Source organism: Acomys minous (genome assembly GCF_964271855.1).
Source record: "Acomys minous genome assembly, chromosome: 8".
Classification (NCBI taxonomy): domain Eukaryota; kingdom Metazoa; phylum Chordata; class Mammalia; order Rodentia; family Muridae; genus Acomys; species Acomys minous.
In genome coordinates, this window is record NC_140489.1 from 37,595,484 (window position 1) to 37,612,575 (window position 17,092).

Below are 17,092 nucleotides of genomic sequence, written 5' to 3' on the forward strand. Positions count from 1 at the left end.
GTTTGTTTGTTTGGTTTTGTTTTCCAGTTCCCGGGTGACCAGACAGGCTTGTACAAAACTAAACAAGCAGCCTAAATGTGAACCCTGGAGCCGCTGAGATGGAGCTAATTCCTGCCTCCGAGATATTGCTGGTGTGATAAATGCAGACTGGCCAGCACCTAATATTTGTCAGAACTGGTATAAGATACTAGAACGACAACGAAAGTTTTTATGAGGTCACTTAGGTAATGCACCAGGCATAGTTCTGCCTGGTGGCTGCTCTGTGTGTGTCTGTTCCCTCCCCTTTACTATCTGTGCCAGCTGGGAACCTGCTGTGTGCAGTTCCTCCCCTTCACTATCTGTGCCAGCTGGGGACCTGCTGTGTGCAGTTCCTCCCCTTTACTATCTGTGCCAGCTGGGGACCTACTGTGTGCAGTTCCTCCCCTTTACTATCTGTGCCAGCTGGGAACCATCTGTGTGCAGTTCCTCCCCTTCACTATCTGTGCCAGCTGGGGACCTGCTGTGTGCAGTTCCTCCCCTTTACTGTCTGTGCCAGCTGGGGACCTACTGTGTGCAGTTCCTCCCCTTTACTATCTGTGCCAGCTGGGGACCTACTGTGTGCAGTTCCTCCCCTTTACTATCTGTGCCAGCTGGGGACCTACTCTGTGCAGTTCCTCCCCTTTACTATCTGTGCCAGCTGGGGACCTACTGTGTGCAGTTCCTCCCCTTTACTATCTGTGCCAGCTGGGGACCTACTGTGTGCAGTTTCTCCCCTTTACTATCTGTGCCAGCTGGGGACCTACTGTGTGCAGTTCCTCCCCTTTACTATCTGTGTCAGCTGGGAACCTACTGTGTGCAGTTCCTCCCCATTACTATCTGTGCCAGCTGGGAACCTACTGTGTGTAGTTCCTTGTTCCAGGCCTTCAGACCTGATATTACACAGCACTTTATAGCCTCAAAAATGGCTTCACGTATAAAAACAAAAATGGCTTCACATATAAGAACAATGTGTAGAGTTTTTCACGTTTGCTCGCTTGAATTTCGGGCATTCTGTGGAGAGCCAGCAGGGACGGTGTGAGGAATCTGGAGCTCACATTCCCCGTCCACTAGAATGGCCTTTCTTGTATTGGTTTTACATCCTGCCTTTTAAGGCAGACCCAGCTTAGTTGCTGACTGTCCCTCACATGCCTGATGAGGCTGCAGAGCCTTAGGACACATCAGCAAATGGATCAAAGATGGCTGCCGTCTATCTAATAGCCTATCTAATAGCATGGGGGATACCCAATGAAGGAAGGGTCAACACTGCAAGCTATTTACAACTTTTTGTGCAACAAGTGTTTCATGAGCATAAACGGGGACAAGGAGGGCTGGGATTGTAAGCAGGGTGGGCTGCACGGTGATGGTAACATTTTATTGAACAGATTGAGAGTCATACAGTATCTGGGGAGGGGGAAGGGAGTTGACGGGGAGCATGCGAGAGGGGAGGAACCAGCAGCCATCGGCTGCAGCATGGTATGTCTGAGCAGGAGAAGAAAAGACAGGGAAGAAGGTTCTGGTGGGTGTCCTGTGGGGGACTGAGTAAAAAGGCAGTCACTTCAACGTTTGGGGCAGAGGGACGAAGCCTTTGGATTCATGTCGCAAAACAGAATGGGTCGCTGCCAGCACCCAGGCTCCAACCTCCAGTCTTCTGTATTGTGGTCTTCTCAGGTCTCTTGGTGAATTCTGCTCTGTGTCACCGAGAACTGTTCCTTGTGGGGAGGTCACGGTGCTCTCTGAGAGCCCAGAGCTAGAGGACAAGAGGGCTAAGCATTATGTCCTTACAGTGCACAGGTACGTGGCTGGGTGCAAGGACTTGTTCATCGATTGATCCTGTGGGCCTGAGGAGTATTCTCATGCAGGAAAAAAATGGGGGGGGGTGTTGCCTTAGGCTCAAATCACCTTCTGAGTCTTACTGTGTGCTATTTATAAGTCACAGCTGGGCAGTGAAAGTGTGTGGGTGTTGGCCCCGTCTTCACACTTCAGAAGATCCTTCTCTGCCCTGTGCCTCAACTGTGACCAGTGCCCACCACCTAGCACACCCCACACCGTATAGCCCACATCTAGTCGCCCAGGGAAAGAAGAAACACCTGAAGGGGGTCTTTGCCAGACACTGACCAGAGACAGACAGACCTGTCAGCCAGGTCTGGGGCTCAGGCCAGAGGCCTGTGGGGGCGGGGCTGGACTTCCTGGTGGGTCCAGGGTGACTGAAAAGGAGAATCCTGGGCAGCTCCAGGAAGGAAGTGAGGGGACACTTTTGCCTTTCCTTGTTCACTAGCATTTTTTTTTTTTAAACTCTGGAGAAAAACTTGCCACCCGGCTTTGTTTCTACCACGCTAATCTGATGGAGCTTAAGCAACAGTTTTACAGCCAAGGCTCCTCAGCTCCCTCCCCCCGTTGCCAGCCGTGGAAGGCCTGCCACACTGCTGGCTCTGCCTTCTCCTCCCTCCACACACCTCCTTGTGTCCCCCTGTTGGTCCACCAGCATTCCTCTCCTCCCCAGCCCCTTCCAGCCTTGGGTGCACTTTGCCCTCCCTCTGTGCCACGTTTCCTTTCCCTCCATAGCCCACCCCACAGCCTTTGTGCTGGATTCGAGGTTCTCAGTACAATAGAGCTTTGATGGTCTGCCCCAGTTGAGAAGGAATGTCAGCTGAAATAATGAGGAGTCTGAATAATAGCATTTTAAAGTGGAGTGTAGTTGCTCTCACCCTCCGGCCCTGGGAGAAGTGATAGCTGATGTTGAGAAATGGGCCATAGGTTTAGAATAGAGACCCCTTTAAGTGCTTTGCCAGGAAGCAATTGTTGACAGTGGGATATACTTTTTTTCTTTTTTGAGTCCGTAGTATTTGTATTTTTAAAAGCCATTCATTTTTTATTTCTGTCACTCCAAGTTTACCAGACTCCTCAGGACCTACTAGTATCAGTTTGACATCTTCCCAACAGAGACATTTTTCAATTCAAAGTCTTCATAAATTTCACAAGTGAAAAATTAAAACCTTAAAAATAGCAGTAAATGAGAATATTGGGTGGGTGTGTGCTGCAATTTGAGACAGGGTTTTACAGAGTCCACCTTAATCTTAACCCATGTAGCTGAGGTTAGCCTAGAACCCCTGACAATTCCTGCTGCTGCCTCCTAAGTGTTAGAGTTATAGGCAGGCCCTGCTGTGTCCAGCCTAAAATCTTTCTCTCTCTCTCTCTCTCTCTCTCTCTCTCTCTCTCTCTCTCTCTCTCTCTCTCTCACACACACACACACACACACATACACACACACAGACACAGACACACACACACACACACACACACACATATCACTTTATTGAAAGTAGTAACAAACTATTCTTTTTTTTAATTGAAAGCAGTAACAAACTATTTTTTTCTTTTCTGGTTTTATGTGACAGGGTTCTCTGTGTAGCCTTGATTGTCCTGGACTTACTATGTAGACCAGGCTGGCCTCGAACTAACAGAGATCTGCTTGCCTCTGCCTCCCCAAGTGCGGGGATTACAGTCCTGCACCACTGGCTCAAATCATTTTTTAAAAAATCCTTTCTTGATTCACTGCTGACTTGTTCTTGGTTTCTTTTAAAGTTTCATAGTAGTTGAGGGAGCTAGTGTTGCCAGCTCTCTGGTTCAGTAACTTGGTAACTCTCTTTACCCCACTTCCTTGCCATGCCCCTGTCACATTCTCTCCCATGTATCTGGCAGAAAAATTCACCAAGTGAAACAATAATTAAGTCTAGGTAAGGCTATCTGGGTGTTAATTACATTAGTTTCTCTTTTTCTGTTTAAATTTGTCATAGTAAATTAAAACAAGGAAAGAAAAACTCACCACATTTTTATTTATTTATTTATTTTTTTAAAGACAAGGGATATGTAGCTCTGGCTGACCTGGGACACTCTCTAAGTAAACCAGGCCAACCTCGAACTCACAGAGATCCACCTGTATCTGCCTCCCAAGTTCTGAGACTAAAGGTGTGTGCCAACATGAGGCCCTGGCCAGCTTTTAAGAGGACATCCTAAGAGCACATTCCTAGGAAGAAGAAGGGAGTCTCTATTATCATCACGCCCCCCTTGTCTTCCTAGGGCTCCCCAGGCCTGCACTGGGGAGGCTGTTCTCCACTTACAGGAACAGGATCAAAGCTAATGAGAGGGCAGGGTCCAGTGGGGTAGGGTGGTGCAGTGGGATGGAGAGGGTCAGAGAGTGGGCCTGTGATTCAGTGGTGGAGCATTTTCTTAGCCTGTGTGCTACCCTGCGTCCGAGGCCCATTACTGCAGTGGCTGGAGAACATGGTTAACCTTACACATCCTCCTTTTGCTCTCATGAAACTCTCATTTCAGAGATGAGGACATCCAGTGGTCCTACCAGTACTGACTTACAGCGCTGCCTTTCTTACTGGGCAGAGAGACGCTGTTCTAGGTGCCGGCATGAATTAATTAATTGTAACCTCCCAACGACTCTGAGTGACACAGATAACGGCCAAAGGTACAATGGTAGTAAGGGGTGGACTAGATTGTGAACCCAGGAAGTCTACCCAGGACCTAGATTCTTAGCCACATGTATCCATCCTTACGTGATAACGCCACATATTAGCTTCCAAGAGAGGAAATCTGGCTCCCTCCAGGATGCATCTCCACCTCGAACAGGTCTATTTGTCTTGCATGGTATCTCACAATGTCTGAATTTCCAAATTCACATAAAACGTAAGGAATATTTTAGCTAACATTCAATCTCTGGATTTTCTCATAAAAAATCAGGTGTCTGGGCAGCAAGTCTCCCACAAAGTGGAGGCTGCTGAGCTGTTACAAGCGTCTTCAGTCACACTTGTTGAAGGTTTTAAGGAAGGCCTTTTTCAAGAAAGGACCGCATAGTTAGGTTTTGCAGTAGAGGCGAGAGACTAGACAGGAGAAGAAGGGCAGGAATGCACAGGCAGTGAGGAGGGTCAGTTGATGGAAGATGAACAAGAAGAAACAAGGAGGGGGCACTGAGTATGAGTCCTCCTGAAGGCAGGAGGCACATTATTCATATTGAGGCTGGGAAATGAGGAATTTTATTATCTAACAGGATATCGAGGGTAGGGACTTATTTATTTATGAAAACAACAACAACAACAACAACAAAAACCAAAACAGGTTCGTTCAGGGATACCACCTACCACTTAGCCAAAACAAAAGAAAAAGGTCTTATTCTGTAGTCCAGGCTAGCCTAGATCTTACACCATAGCCCAGTCTGACCTCAAACTCACACCAATCCTCCTGTCTCAGTTTCTGAAGAACTGGGAGCCACTATTCCCAGCAAGGGAACTTTGAATAAATGGATTAATTCTTAGAAAAACTGAGCTCCTTGAACTAAGACCAGAGCTCAACATCAGGGCCTAGTTCAACCTCTTTCACCCAACCATACATGACCGTCTTTTCATTCTTCTTCCCTGTGTACCCCTCCCTCCCTCTCTTAGCAAGTTTCAAAAGGCACAGTGATGCCTTCATGTTTTAGGTAAGGGCGGCGTCAAAGGATAGGAGATAACCTGTTGAAGAGAGCAGGTAAGTGTGTTATAGATCAAACTGTGGCACCTCAGAACTCATGTTGAAACACTAATGCCCTATGTGACTTTATTTGGAGCGCTCACCTTTTAAAAAGAGATAGCTAAGTCTCGGAGTGTTGTCTCGGCACTTTGGGAGGCTGAGGCAGGAAGACTGCCACAATTTTAAGACCTGGGTGGGCCACACAGTGAGAGTGAGGTGAGCCAGGGACAGACAGTGAGATCATGTCTCAAGTAACAAAACAACCCAAAATAAAAGAATGAAAACAAATTTTAAGAAGGGGATAAGTAAGGTTGTGGTGGTCAGAAGGGTCATGTTAAATCGAACAGGAGTGATACCTTTTTAAGTGGAGGAGGCAGTGGGGACTCACGGACAGTAGAAAGTCATGCAAAGACACAAAGAGAAGGGATCTATCTGCAGAGCAAGGCCAGAGGCCTCACAGATGTCTCCATCTGTCTGCAAACCATGGTCAGAGGCTTCAGGAGACCCCTGTCCCCTTGGAACTCCAGTGCCCAGAGCTCTGAGAAAGCTCATCTCTGGTGTTTAAACCACATAGTGGTATGGTCCCCTCACCCTCATGCTAGCCTGAACACACTACAGCAGGGAGCTCCTTTTGATGTGCCCTCCGTCCACCTTGATCGCATCTCACACTTTCCCCTTTCCTGGTGTAACTCCCCAGTGCCCGAGGTCATTTGTGCCAGTTTGGGCTCTGAGGATGGAAAAGGGGCTGAGATGCCACAAAAGAAATATGAACTTGGATCCCCCTCGCTAAATCCTATGTGCCAACATGGGGTGACTTGTCTTAAAGGTCACAGCATAAGGAACCTATGGAACACGGAAAATACCAAGCACAAAATATTGAGGGAATACTCAGAGCTACAGGTCTACTGAGCTGGTTGATTGGGTTGAATGGGGGTAGTTTTTAATGCAGAGATTCAGAGTCTAGCTTAAACAGCAATTGTCAGAATGATTTCTGCAACATCCATTTCCCCTTCAGCCTTCCTGTGGGTCTTACCAGGTGTTATATTTAGACTCATGCTATCGATACAAAGATGCTGGCTGATTAACCCCGGAGGGGCCTAGGGAACTGGGGGAAAGCCAAGCTGGCTTCTGCTCCGTCTCTGCATCAACCTCCCAGCTGTCCAATTGGAAATGACTGTGGAGTTTGGATGGTGGTGCTGGCATGAGAGGCTGGACAAAGCCCAGATGGGTTCTTGGGTCTCAGAGGACAGCCAATGGCAACAGACATCAACTTCAGACTCTAAGTGGAATGAGCAGGGGATCTGGAAGTGATCCAGAAGGGTCAGCTCTCCTATCCCAGGACAGCAGGTTAGGAACCGCAGCCAGTTACCATGGCGGTTATGCTCTTAATCAGTAGGTTAAAGTGACAGTAACATAAAGAGACTGACTGATGACCTGATCGGCGCCGACATACCCAGAGCTCAGGGCAGGGCAGGGCAGGGCACCTGGTTTGGTTAGGTTTACTTCTGTTTCACCCATAACCTCATGGCCACTCCAAAGAATATGGAAATACTAGAATTTGAAGGCAGACTGCGGTGGACCTTCAGCTATCTGATAAGACACAGAAGTTAGTACCAGCTAGTGACTACATGGGAAATCAAGGTTGCAATTCAACTTTCCCCCTGGTCCTTGGGTGTCTGAGCTCAGACACAGAACAACTTGAAATGGTTGAAAGGATAGCGAACACACATGACTAGCCTTCCGAAAGCAGGAAGATTTGTGAATGACTTCAAAGGGTTTGGGCATTTTTTGGGAGAACACAGTTGGCAAAAACTTTATCCAGAAAACGAGTCCCTCAGTTGTGTTCCAAAGCTCAGTTCGAAAGCAAATTGCTTGGGTCCTTTTAGTTCAGAACCTGGCACCAGGGACCGGGGACATGAATGGAAAAGGAAGATCTTCCCATCAGCTCTGCCAGGGCTCCTCGGCGGAAGCACCTCTTAACACTTGTGATTTTGGGAAACTGGAAATTACTCTAAGGACTGGGGGCGGGGCTCAGGGAGGGAAACAGGATTTTCCTTAGCAGAAAGGGGTTTATTTTCATCTCTATTTCCCTGTATTCTTAAACAACTCTCAAGAGCTTCGCTGCCAGTTCGAGATCTCTGTGACCGGGCATGTAAACAGAGTCCATGCTAATGTGGACCAGACGGGTTGGGAGACGGAGAAAGAATAAAATGTTTTTGGCTGTGATGGGGCGTAAGGGTCAGGTAGGGGAGAAAGGAGAGAATGAGAGACTGGGTAGCCATGCAGAATCCTCTTAAAGGGCTTCTCTGCCTTGGCCCCTCTCAAACCCCTCTGGTGTAAGCAACCTTGCTCGCACCTTCTGCTGCCACAGGCAAACGGTTTCAATTACTCCTCCAGCCCACAACCGAGGCTAACTAGTGACCAGTAGTGCTGAGATACAATAAGAGAAGGCTGAGCCAATCAAGCTCTTTTTTAGGAATTTTACCGCCCCCCCCCCCCAACACACACACACATACCCAGGAGAGTGGGCTACCGGGGAGGGCTGTAGCTGAAAGGCTGAAATATAGGAGCCACATGTAACTGAAGCCCCAGGAAGCAAGTGGAACTGCAGCCTGCAGGACAGTGAGTTCCCAGGATGCCCCCAATCCTAAAGGCATTGCCTCCTGTCCTTAACAACACATCACCTTTTACCGGAGGGAATTAATACCTGCTTTCTGAATGAAAAGACCCCCAACTTCTCTCATAGAGAGCATGCGTTCTCTGTAGGTGGGTTGCTTTGGGAAGAGAGCACAGGCTGGCTGTCTTAACAGACGTGGCCAACACTACGGGGCTTACTTGGAAGCTGTTTTGTGGCCTCTGTACTTGGAGTGAGACTTTTGTGTACTGGAAGCCTCATTTCTCCCTTTGCTCTCGGGAATGTCGGAGTAAGCTAAGACCAAGCTTAGGTCCAGAGAAAGGAAGGTCTTGGCATCCACAAAAAATAAATGGTTTGGTCCAACGAAGTTCTTCTCACGTTACTAGGTTTCAGATCCATGACTATCTTGGTGGGAGGGGGAGCCCGAAAGTCGTGTCTTTTTACCCAAAGGAAGGGAAGGGGTGTGGCCGCTGTGCTGGTTCATCATTTTCTCATCTCTGATTTCAGGGCTCAGGAAGGTTGAAGTGGAATGAAAACTAAGGACAGCTCTTGTCAATACAGGCCTCATCTATTATGTCCACAGCCTCTTGGAAATGTCTGCCCTCCCCACCCCCCTTCCCCCTCCCCCCTGCCCCCCTTACCCCCCCACCCTTCCCCCCCCCCACAAGGCTGCCATCGGCACTTGACTGAAAACACATGGACAGGATCCACTCAGAGCAGGGAGTCATGATCGGGAATAATAAGGGAAAGCATTTGCCCCCCTCCCCCCCTCCCCCCCCCCCCCGGAGGGAGAGCTGCCTTCTGGAAGTCACGGGGCTTTACAGGGACTCTGAATCATGTCTGGTAAGAAGGGAGGAATGGAGGCACACTTCCAGAAACCTTTCCCCGCAGAGCAAGATTGTCCTGGGTTTATCTTCAGAGTATCAGCAGAGCAGGCCGTGGCTCCTTTTAGCTCACTCTTCTTTTCCCCAGCAGCAGGGGGAGGGAAGTACTGAGTGAATTGGTCCTCCCTGGTTCTACCTCTCTTTCAAAGAGGTCGCCCTCCCTCTGCACCGTTCCACAGAGATCACTGACATACGCCAAGTGATCCAGGAGGGAGGGATGGACTGAGAGGAGACCCAGGCCAGTCCACTGAGGCAGATGTTTGTGTGGTCACTACTATATTGAGTCCTCATCAGGGGAGTTTGTTGGCTCCTGCTCCCTTCAGGCGAGGCTACATGAGTGGGAAATCCGACACGTGTGTCATTTCTTGGGGGGCTGGGGTGGGGGAGAACTTAATCATTAGTGCTTGATTTCTTTTTAAGTAAGTGTGTGTGTGTGTGTGTGTGTGTGTGTGTGTGTTGCCTGTTGTGGGTCCTGGAGAGCAGCACATGTTCTTGGCTGCTGAGCCTTCTTCTCAGCACTCTTGCTGCCTTTGCAAATCCCCATTCTCCCCCGAAGTGACAATGTAGAAGAGCAGTTGACACCAAAGTACAACATGGAGTCCCCACACAGAGCGGGGCATGTCTGGAGTCTCTCAGGCTCACACAGACCCTGGTATTTGGGCAGCAAATTAAAATCTCTTCTGATTTATCCTTGATGATTTGTAGATTTTCTTTCCCCCCAGGCCTGTATGGGGTGCTAGAAAATACATGTTTCATCTGATTGCTGTCTTGAGCAGAATTCAGGGAAGCAAGCATTGTGTTTTCTGTCACTCTTAGCCTATTTGACTGAGAAGTCCGATGGGTCCTTCCTTCTATCTGTAAAGAGACCTGTGGTGTTGAAGTGTGAGCTCTTCCGTGGCATAAGGGTGGTCCTTCCACAGCTGTGGGACCAACATGATGTGTGTAAGACTGAAACCAAGCATATGGTGCCTGACACTGCTGGGTGCTGCCAAGACCCAAGATCAGGCCTCAGAGTCAGACCTTTTGTACTTCCTGCTTCCATTTGTTTCTTCCTTATTCACTAAAGCCTGATCCTCTGCTTCTAGAATTCTCTCTGGGCAATGTGAGCTTTGGCAGACATATTTTTGCAATCCTGACTAAGCAACTTTGTTTTCCTCACAGCACAGAGTTTAAAAGACAGCATGTGTAGTGCTCAGCACGTCTGGATTAATCCAGGTTTTCTGAAACTTCCCCAGGACTGAAGTACCTCAACAGGGGACAGCAAAGTGCTATCCCTTTCCCCCACAGAGAGGTTTATATACATAACAGATAAACCAAAATACCCGGGAATGACATCACCAGTAAAAGGAACAATAATACAAGCTACCCCACTGGCACATCCTGGGTACACCAGCCTGGCAGGTTCTCAGCTGTGTCTTCTCTCCTGTGGAGCCATGGCCTGTTGCAGCAGCACGGCATGTAGCAGAGGTCAGGGGACCCTCAGAGCAGGAGAGGACTGTGTGGATTTGTCAACCCCTGGGTATAGACTTCTCAGAACTTTCTGGGGTCAAAACCTAAAATCAAACCAAGCAAAACCAAACCAAAACAAAAAAAAACCCAACAGGAGTCTCCAGGATGAAGTACGTAGCCAGATGGTCACATTTTAGGTATGTGTGTGGGTCACTTTTGTTATACCCTCTCAGATGCTTTGAAATGACCCATTTTTATATATGGAGCACTTTGCTTTTCTCTTTTTGTTTAGTCAAAGCAGAGAGGGAATCCAAGCAAGAGCAGTAGAGAACAAACAACATTTTTCCTAAAGTGAACAAAATGTTACCTTTTCCTCACAAGGTTCACAGATGGGAGTCCTACAACAAAGCCAGCTTGACAGGAGGAAGTACTCTTTTCTTCCTTCAAACCAAAGGTACCTATTGAGTGATGCAGAACACAAAACAATATGTGTGTATGTCTGTGTCTCTCTCTGCATGGGTGGTATGGTGTGGTGTGTGTATGTGTGTGTGTGTCTGTCTGTCTGTCTGTCTGTGTCTCTCTGTGTATCTTTCTGCATGGGTGGTGTTGTGTGTGTGTGTCTGTCTGTTCCTCTGTTTATCTCTCTGCATGGGTGGTATGGTGAGTAAGGGTGTGCGTGGGTGCGTGCGTGCGTCTGTCCGTCCGTCCGTCTGTCTGTATCTCTGTATATCCCTTTGCATGTGTGGTGTGGTGTGGTGTGGTGTGTGTGTGTGTGTGTGTGTGTGTGTGTGTGTGTGTGTGTGTGTTGTAAACATTGGAGGAAATGTGTCCCCAAAAAAGAGACAAAAAGACAGCTCTTGCTGGACTCAAGACTGCCCCCAAAGAAAGGAAATAAGAAGGGAAGACAAAGAGACTATCCTAAGAGCTACCATCACTAGGTGCAGGTTCCTGCAGCCATATTCTTGTGGCTCTCCAGCCTGAAGAGGGCTGCCTGCATATGAAAAACGGAATTAGTGGGGGGCCCTAGTAAGTGGAAGCATGAGAAGGGAAGCACTCTCCACCATCCTCTACCTGCAGGCATCATCTGCAGGCATCATCTGCAGGCATCATCTGCAGGCATCTTCTGCAGGCATCATCTGCAGGCATCTTCTGCAGGCATCATCTGCAGGCATCTTCTGCAGACATCATCTGCAGGCATCTTCTGCAGGCATCTTCTGCAGGCATCATCTGCAGGCATCATCTGCAGGCATCATCTGCAGGCATCATCTGCAGGCATCTTCTGCAGGCATCTTCTGCACGCATCATCTGCAGGTATTGCCTGCAGGCTTCATCTGCATGCATCTTCTGCAGGCATCATCTGCAGGTATTGTCTGCAGGCTTCATCTGCATGCATCTTCCGCAGGCATCATCTGAAGGCATTGCAGACAGACCTGGGAGAGCTGACCTAGTAAGAATTCTTACACCACTGGCTTTTGGTCAGTTGTCCAACGATCTCATCTGTAAACTCAAGAGGAGGGCCTCAGCCTCTCTGTGCTGGGTACCAGAAAGTGTAGGCAAGAAACATTGGTACTTTCTCCTTCCCCATGGCAAGGACCATGGTGAGTCCTCAATGGCAAAAGACAGATTAACAAGAGGAAAGCATACACATTTATCTAGTATGTTTTATATGGCACAGAGTCCTCAGAAATGGAGACCCAAAGAAACAGGAAAACATGAGGGTTTTTTTCCCCTTTCTTTTCTTTTTAAGGAGAGTAGACAGCAGTATGCTTGGCGGATTAGCGGGTATGATCTAATGGCTGTAAAGTAGGGGGCAGATACAGCTGGTCTGTTTGCTCAGATCCTTCTCTTCATCCCTGTGCCTTGAGAGATAAGAACATTCCTTTCCTCAGGGCCCAGGGAGGGCACCTCTAGGCTGAAGTCTTTATGACCCACTTCAGGGGAAAGCTGGCTAGGTTTTATGAGCTCCTCAGAGGAAAGGCAGGGGGCGGGGGGCCTGGCACACACATCAATCTTCCTTGTGTTGTTTCCTTGTATACGGGGCTAGTGTATACTAAACCTCATCACCATCTTCTGAAACACTCCTCTGTTGTCTGATGTTAGCCAATTCGTGTCATAAGAACACACGAACATAAGAACAGAAATGTATATTTAATCAACTGCAAAACTCAGCTTGGTTTGCACAAGCATTTTATGGAAAACCACGAGTTCTCAAAATGCCTCTCGGTAAAAGCACAAGGCTTCATCTGGAGCGTCTGCCTCGGCAGCTTCTTCCAGACCTCCACAAAGCCTCCCTGCTCCCTCATACCCAGCATGGCTGATGGCTCCTCAGGAACATGCTTCCGGCACAGTAAGAGGACCTGCCTGACCCCTGCAGCAGGGAGCATCATCTTTACTTGCCATGCGACTTCATTCTGCTTTGTAGTACAGTCATTAGAATGAGTTTTCTTGTGCTTTTATTATTGAGAGGAGCGTATGTTCCATTACTTTATATTGCTAATTTGTTAGAAGAGTCAGTCTTTAAGCATCCTTGCCTTATTTTTTTCGTAGCATCCTATTGGGCACCAATAGGAGGCAGGGGATAAGATATAATCCTTACCATAGCTCCTATGAGATTTAAAATTTCTGAAGTGGGAGCAGCACAAAGTGCAGCTTAGATGATACGGTGCCAGAGGCTGGAAAGATTGCTGTTAAAAATAACTTTATAGTTGGGCACAGTGGTATATGCCTTTAATTCCAGGACTAGGAAATAGGGGTTCAGACAGCTTGATTTATATGTTGAGTCCCAGGCCCATATCTCACTAAGTTTATATTTATTCCTTCATTCTTCTCTTTCCCTTTCCTTCATCTTCCTCTCTCTTTTGTTCCTTTTGTGTGTGTAATGTGTATGTGTAGAGCTCAGAAGACAACTTTGGGGAACTGGTTCTTTCCTTCCAACATGTGGACTCTGGGGTTTGAACACAGGTCATCAGGCTTAGTGGCAAGTGTCCTTATCAGCTGAGCTATTCTGCTAGCCCTGGGAAGATCCAAAACTTGACTTTGAAGGGGCTTAAGCCCCCCAAACATTGCACTGAACCAGCCGAGCTAGGAGCCTCAGAGCAGTGGGAACTGGTGGGCTGGGCATCTGAGGGAAAGGACTGAATTACTCCATGGGTCACCAATTGATTTATTTGCTAATTGAGTGCTCTAGCTTTGGGCTTCAACTCTAAAGAAACCACTCCATCCTTTATTAAATACTGCAAGAATCTCATTCTTTGTTCTGCAAGGCTGCACACAATGCACCAGTGGAACGTGAATTTATACCTAACAATGGCTACGCCACTAATGGCCTTCCAAACAACAGTAATACCATGCAAGCTCTGCTTCTCGAAGTCGGACCTGAGCCTGTCAGTGAGTTCTGAGGCCGCAGACCTCCCTCTGACAGGAGAGCAGACCCCCACGCACGCCCGCCTCCGGCTTTCCCCGTGGTTCCCCGATTTCATTTGTGAATCAGTTACTGTTTGGAGACCCCGATTCTTTGTACACCTATTCTTCTTTATTTGCTGGACAATGCTTTATTCGGAAATGCTCCCTTCTGTAATTACAAATCTTGTTAGTCCCCCTCCTCAACTCCCCAGGGGGACTGTGGGCTTAATTAATTAATGTGGCTAAACCGCTTTGAGGTGCACGGTTGAAAGGTGCTATGTACGTGCAAATTATTATTATGGCTGCCCACATCCCGTGCGGGTAGAGCCCCTCGCCTCCGCATCTCCAGTCTGGACAAAGGCTTCTTCATCTTCATCTTCCCTTCTGGGTCTGAAATCACTGTTTCCGTCTCAATAGCAACCAACCAATTAATCCTCATTATGTCGGCTTCCGGTTCCTTTTCCCAAGCAGCACCGTCCTATTTCATTTCACAAATCACACCCCCATCAGCTCTGGACAAAGGTCACAGTATCCCTATGGCCATTCTTAGCCTAAAAGGAAAGAGAGAGAGAAAGGGAAAGCTTAAAAAGAAAATGCTGTCATGAAATGTACTAGTCCCACTTGTAACCTGAACAAAGCTTTCCATGCAGCGGCAGCCCTCGCCCATGGAGCCAACCACTGCATGTCCCAGAGACACCCAGCAATGGCCCAGTCAGTGTTAAGGTCCAGCAACTCTGGCTTGACTGCCAACAGCCACAGGCAAAAGGGGTAAGTTTGTCTATACTGGGGGGGGGGGGAGGGGAGAAGACACATCCAAGGACACAGGAGCCCCTCTTTGGCTTTCTGTTACCCCCCAAGTTTCCCCTGAGAAAGCCAGCTGCCATCTGTGGCCTCAGAACACCCTCACCAAAGGCTGGGGGCCAAGATTTAGACGTTTTTATGCTTCCTCCTAGCACACCACAGCCCTTTACAAATGCTGGGTACTTCCACTATGATGATAGCCTTTGAAAACAGCCCTGTAGGGGAGACTTGGCCTCTCATAGGGACGCCCCTGACCAAAACACTCCTTACAAGGTTGTGCCTCTGGCCCTTTGTTAGAGTGGTTGCGGGCAAGCCTCAGGGGGCCGTGTCTTCATCTGCCTTCATTTATCCTCCCTATTGAAGGCCTCCTTCAGGACATTGGTCAGTCTCTGTGGGAAATGATTTGAAGAGCAACAAAAGAATTTGGGCCCTTTTGGGGCGGGGGCTTCAGAATTCAGTAAACATCTGGACATGGAAGGCCAGGTTCTCAAGCAGTCCAGCTGGGGAGATGTCAAAAGAGAGAAAGAGCTATGCCTGCAATGCGAGCGCTTAGTTTTGTGGTGATGTTTGTTGTCCAGGGGCACAGGCGCCCCAGTAGGTAGACGGAAAGATTTCTCAAAAGCTCCTCTATTTGTCAGTGTTGTGAGTGCAGGTCACTCTTTGTTGGTTCCCATGGCATGTGTGAGGAAATGGAAGTTTTGCATGGTTGGTGAGCAGCGTGTGATGGACGGTCTGATTTGGTATGGATTATGAAATAAACTAAGGTTATATAAGCCTTTGCTCCACACTTCAGTCACCCTTGACGTTTGGAAAGCACTTACTAGTCAAGGTAACTTACTGGGTGCTTAGTAGGAACACGTTTTAATGGACTAATAAAACAAAGTAAAGCAAACAGAAAGGGAAAAAAGAGAAGGAGGAAGAGGCAAAGTGATTTGCATTGCATCTCATTGCAAGGGTGAGATTCAGGACCTGAACTCTTGACTCTCAGTGGTCCCTTTATTGTTGAGTCAATCCATTTAGAACACATTAGTCAACATGATCCAACATTTGTCACCAATCAGTGTTAGTGATAGAACTAAGCAGCATTCTCCGGCGTCCCCAAAATCTATCCTCAAACAGCAAAAGACACAGGCCCCTGTCAAGAGACAATGGGATGTGGGTTTTTTGTCAGTATTCGCCAGCTGAATCCAGTTCAAGTCCCTTGCTCTCAGGCGCCTTGCCTCATCATCCCAGGCTGGGGCGAATCTATCTCTTTATCTTTTTCCAGCCCCACTGTTCAAACCTCTGTAGCAGGTGTCAGTTTGTTTTCAATTAAATTTATCTAACAATCTCTTCTTTTGAGATAAAAAGAAGGGACTCTGCCCCTGCCCAATAAGGCCTCTGCATCTGGAGGACCTAGCTTTGTAAACAATAGGTGTTCAACTAGTGTGTTCTGAACTGAGCTAGCCATCAGGGAGCTTAAATCACATTCTAGAAAGAACGCCAAGTCCTTTTGGAAGTGATTTTCAAAGAAAATCAACAACCTGAATTGATTTAACATCTTTTGGTATTATTACCTGGGCATCTTAGCAAATGCAAATTATTAACTCCGGGAATGGTTTCCAGATTCGACAGAAGGAGTGCTCGGGCAGCCTGAGTGTAGTCCAGGCCTTAGAAGAAAGATTTCCCCTTCTCTAACCTTATTTCAACTGACATTTCGCTCAGTGTTTAAAGAAAACAAAAGTGTAGGCAGGAAAAAAAATTGGGAGAAAAATGTGTTTAGTCTGTGACTTTGGACCCAAGTTCGTGCTCTAGTTTCTGCGGACCATACTACTAATATACGTGCTGAACTTCCTGCTTAAAAGAGAGGGGTGGGCTGGGACAGGATTTTTGGTGGAGTAACTGACTGCTGTATCTTACTCTTCTGCTACAGCCTCTGAAACCAAAGAGAAAGAGACAGAGGTTTTTTTTTTAATACCTTCAGTATTTATGTTGCATTTCAAGGCTGTAACGCCCTAGGATCTGCACTACGGACCTGCAATCTCTATAACCGGCCTCCGAAGGGGAGGCAGCAGGGAAATTCCTTCCTGTGACAGCAGTAGAGGCCCTCGGTTACTCGATCACAGGACCACTCAGATTAATAACATTTTCAACTTTTCTTGTTGAGTGTGTCGTCTGGAGCTTGGCCAACATCACGCAAGCAGAAGGGAAGGTGTGTAGCTTCTGGGGAACTGTCCTCAAGGAAGAGGATGCTCCCTTTCTCACCACTACTCTAGCTGCTGCCTGGATGGGTGGAGGACAAGATACTGGGTCATTCTGGGCTCAGACAACAATGCTGATAGCTGAGGTGTGATGGAGCTGTAAGCCACTGGGTTTCCTGAGCAAACATGCCGGCCGAGCTGCATTCCTT

At 47.9% G+C, this 17,092-nt stretch overlaps 1 protein-coding gene across 9 annotated transcripts in view; it reads right to left on the bottom strand.

The window, feature by feature from the left end:
* Window positions 1-1,510: 1,510 nt before the first annotated feature.
* Window positions 1,511-17,092, bottom strand: part of RAD51B (RAD51 paralog B) — a 528,078-nt gene continuing 512,496 nt past the window's right edge. For 7 of the 9 annotated variants that reach the window (XM_084793549.1, XM_084793547.1, XM_084793545.1 and 4 more), the window contains one exon: window positions 1,512-1,765. In XM_084793549.1, the coding sequence (XP_084649675.1) occupies window positions 1,740-1,765 (26 nt within the window). In that variant the 3' untranslated portion in view covers window positions 1,512-1,739. Of the gene's footprint in view, window positions 1,766-14,010; window positions 14,454-17,092 lie in introns of those variants that run through there. The other 2 variants (XM_084793544.1, XM_084793550.1) reach the window with 2 other exon arrangements.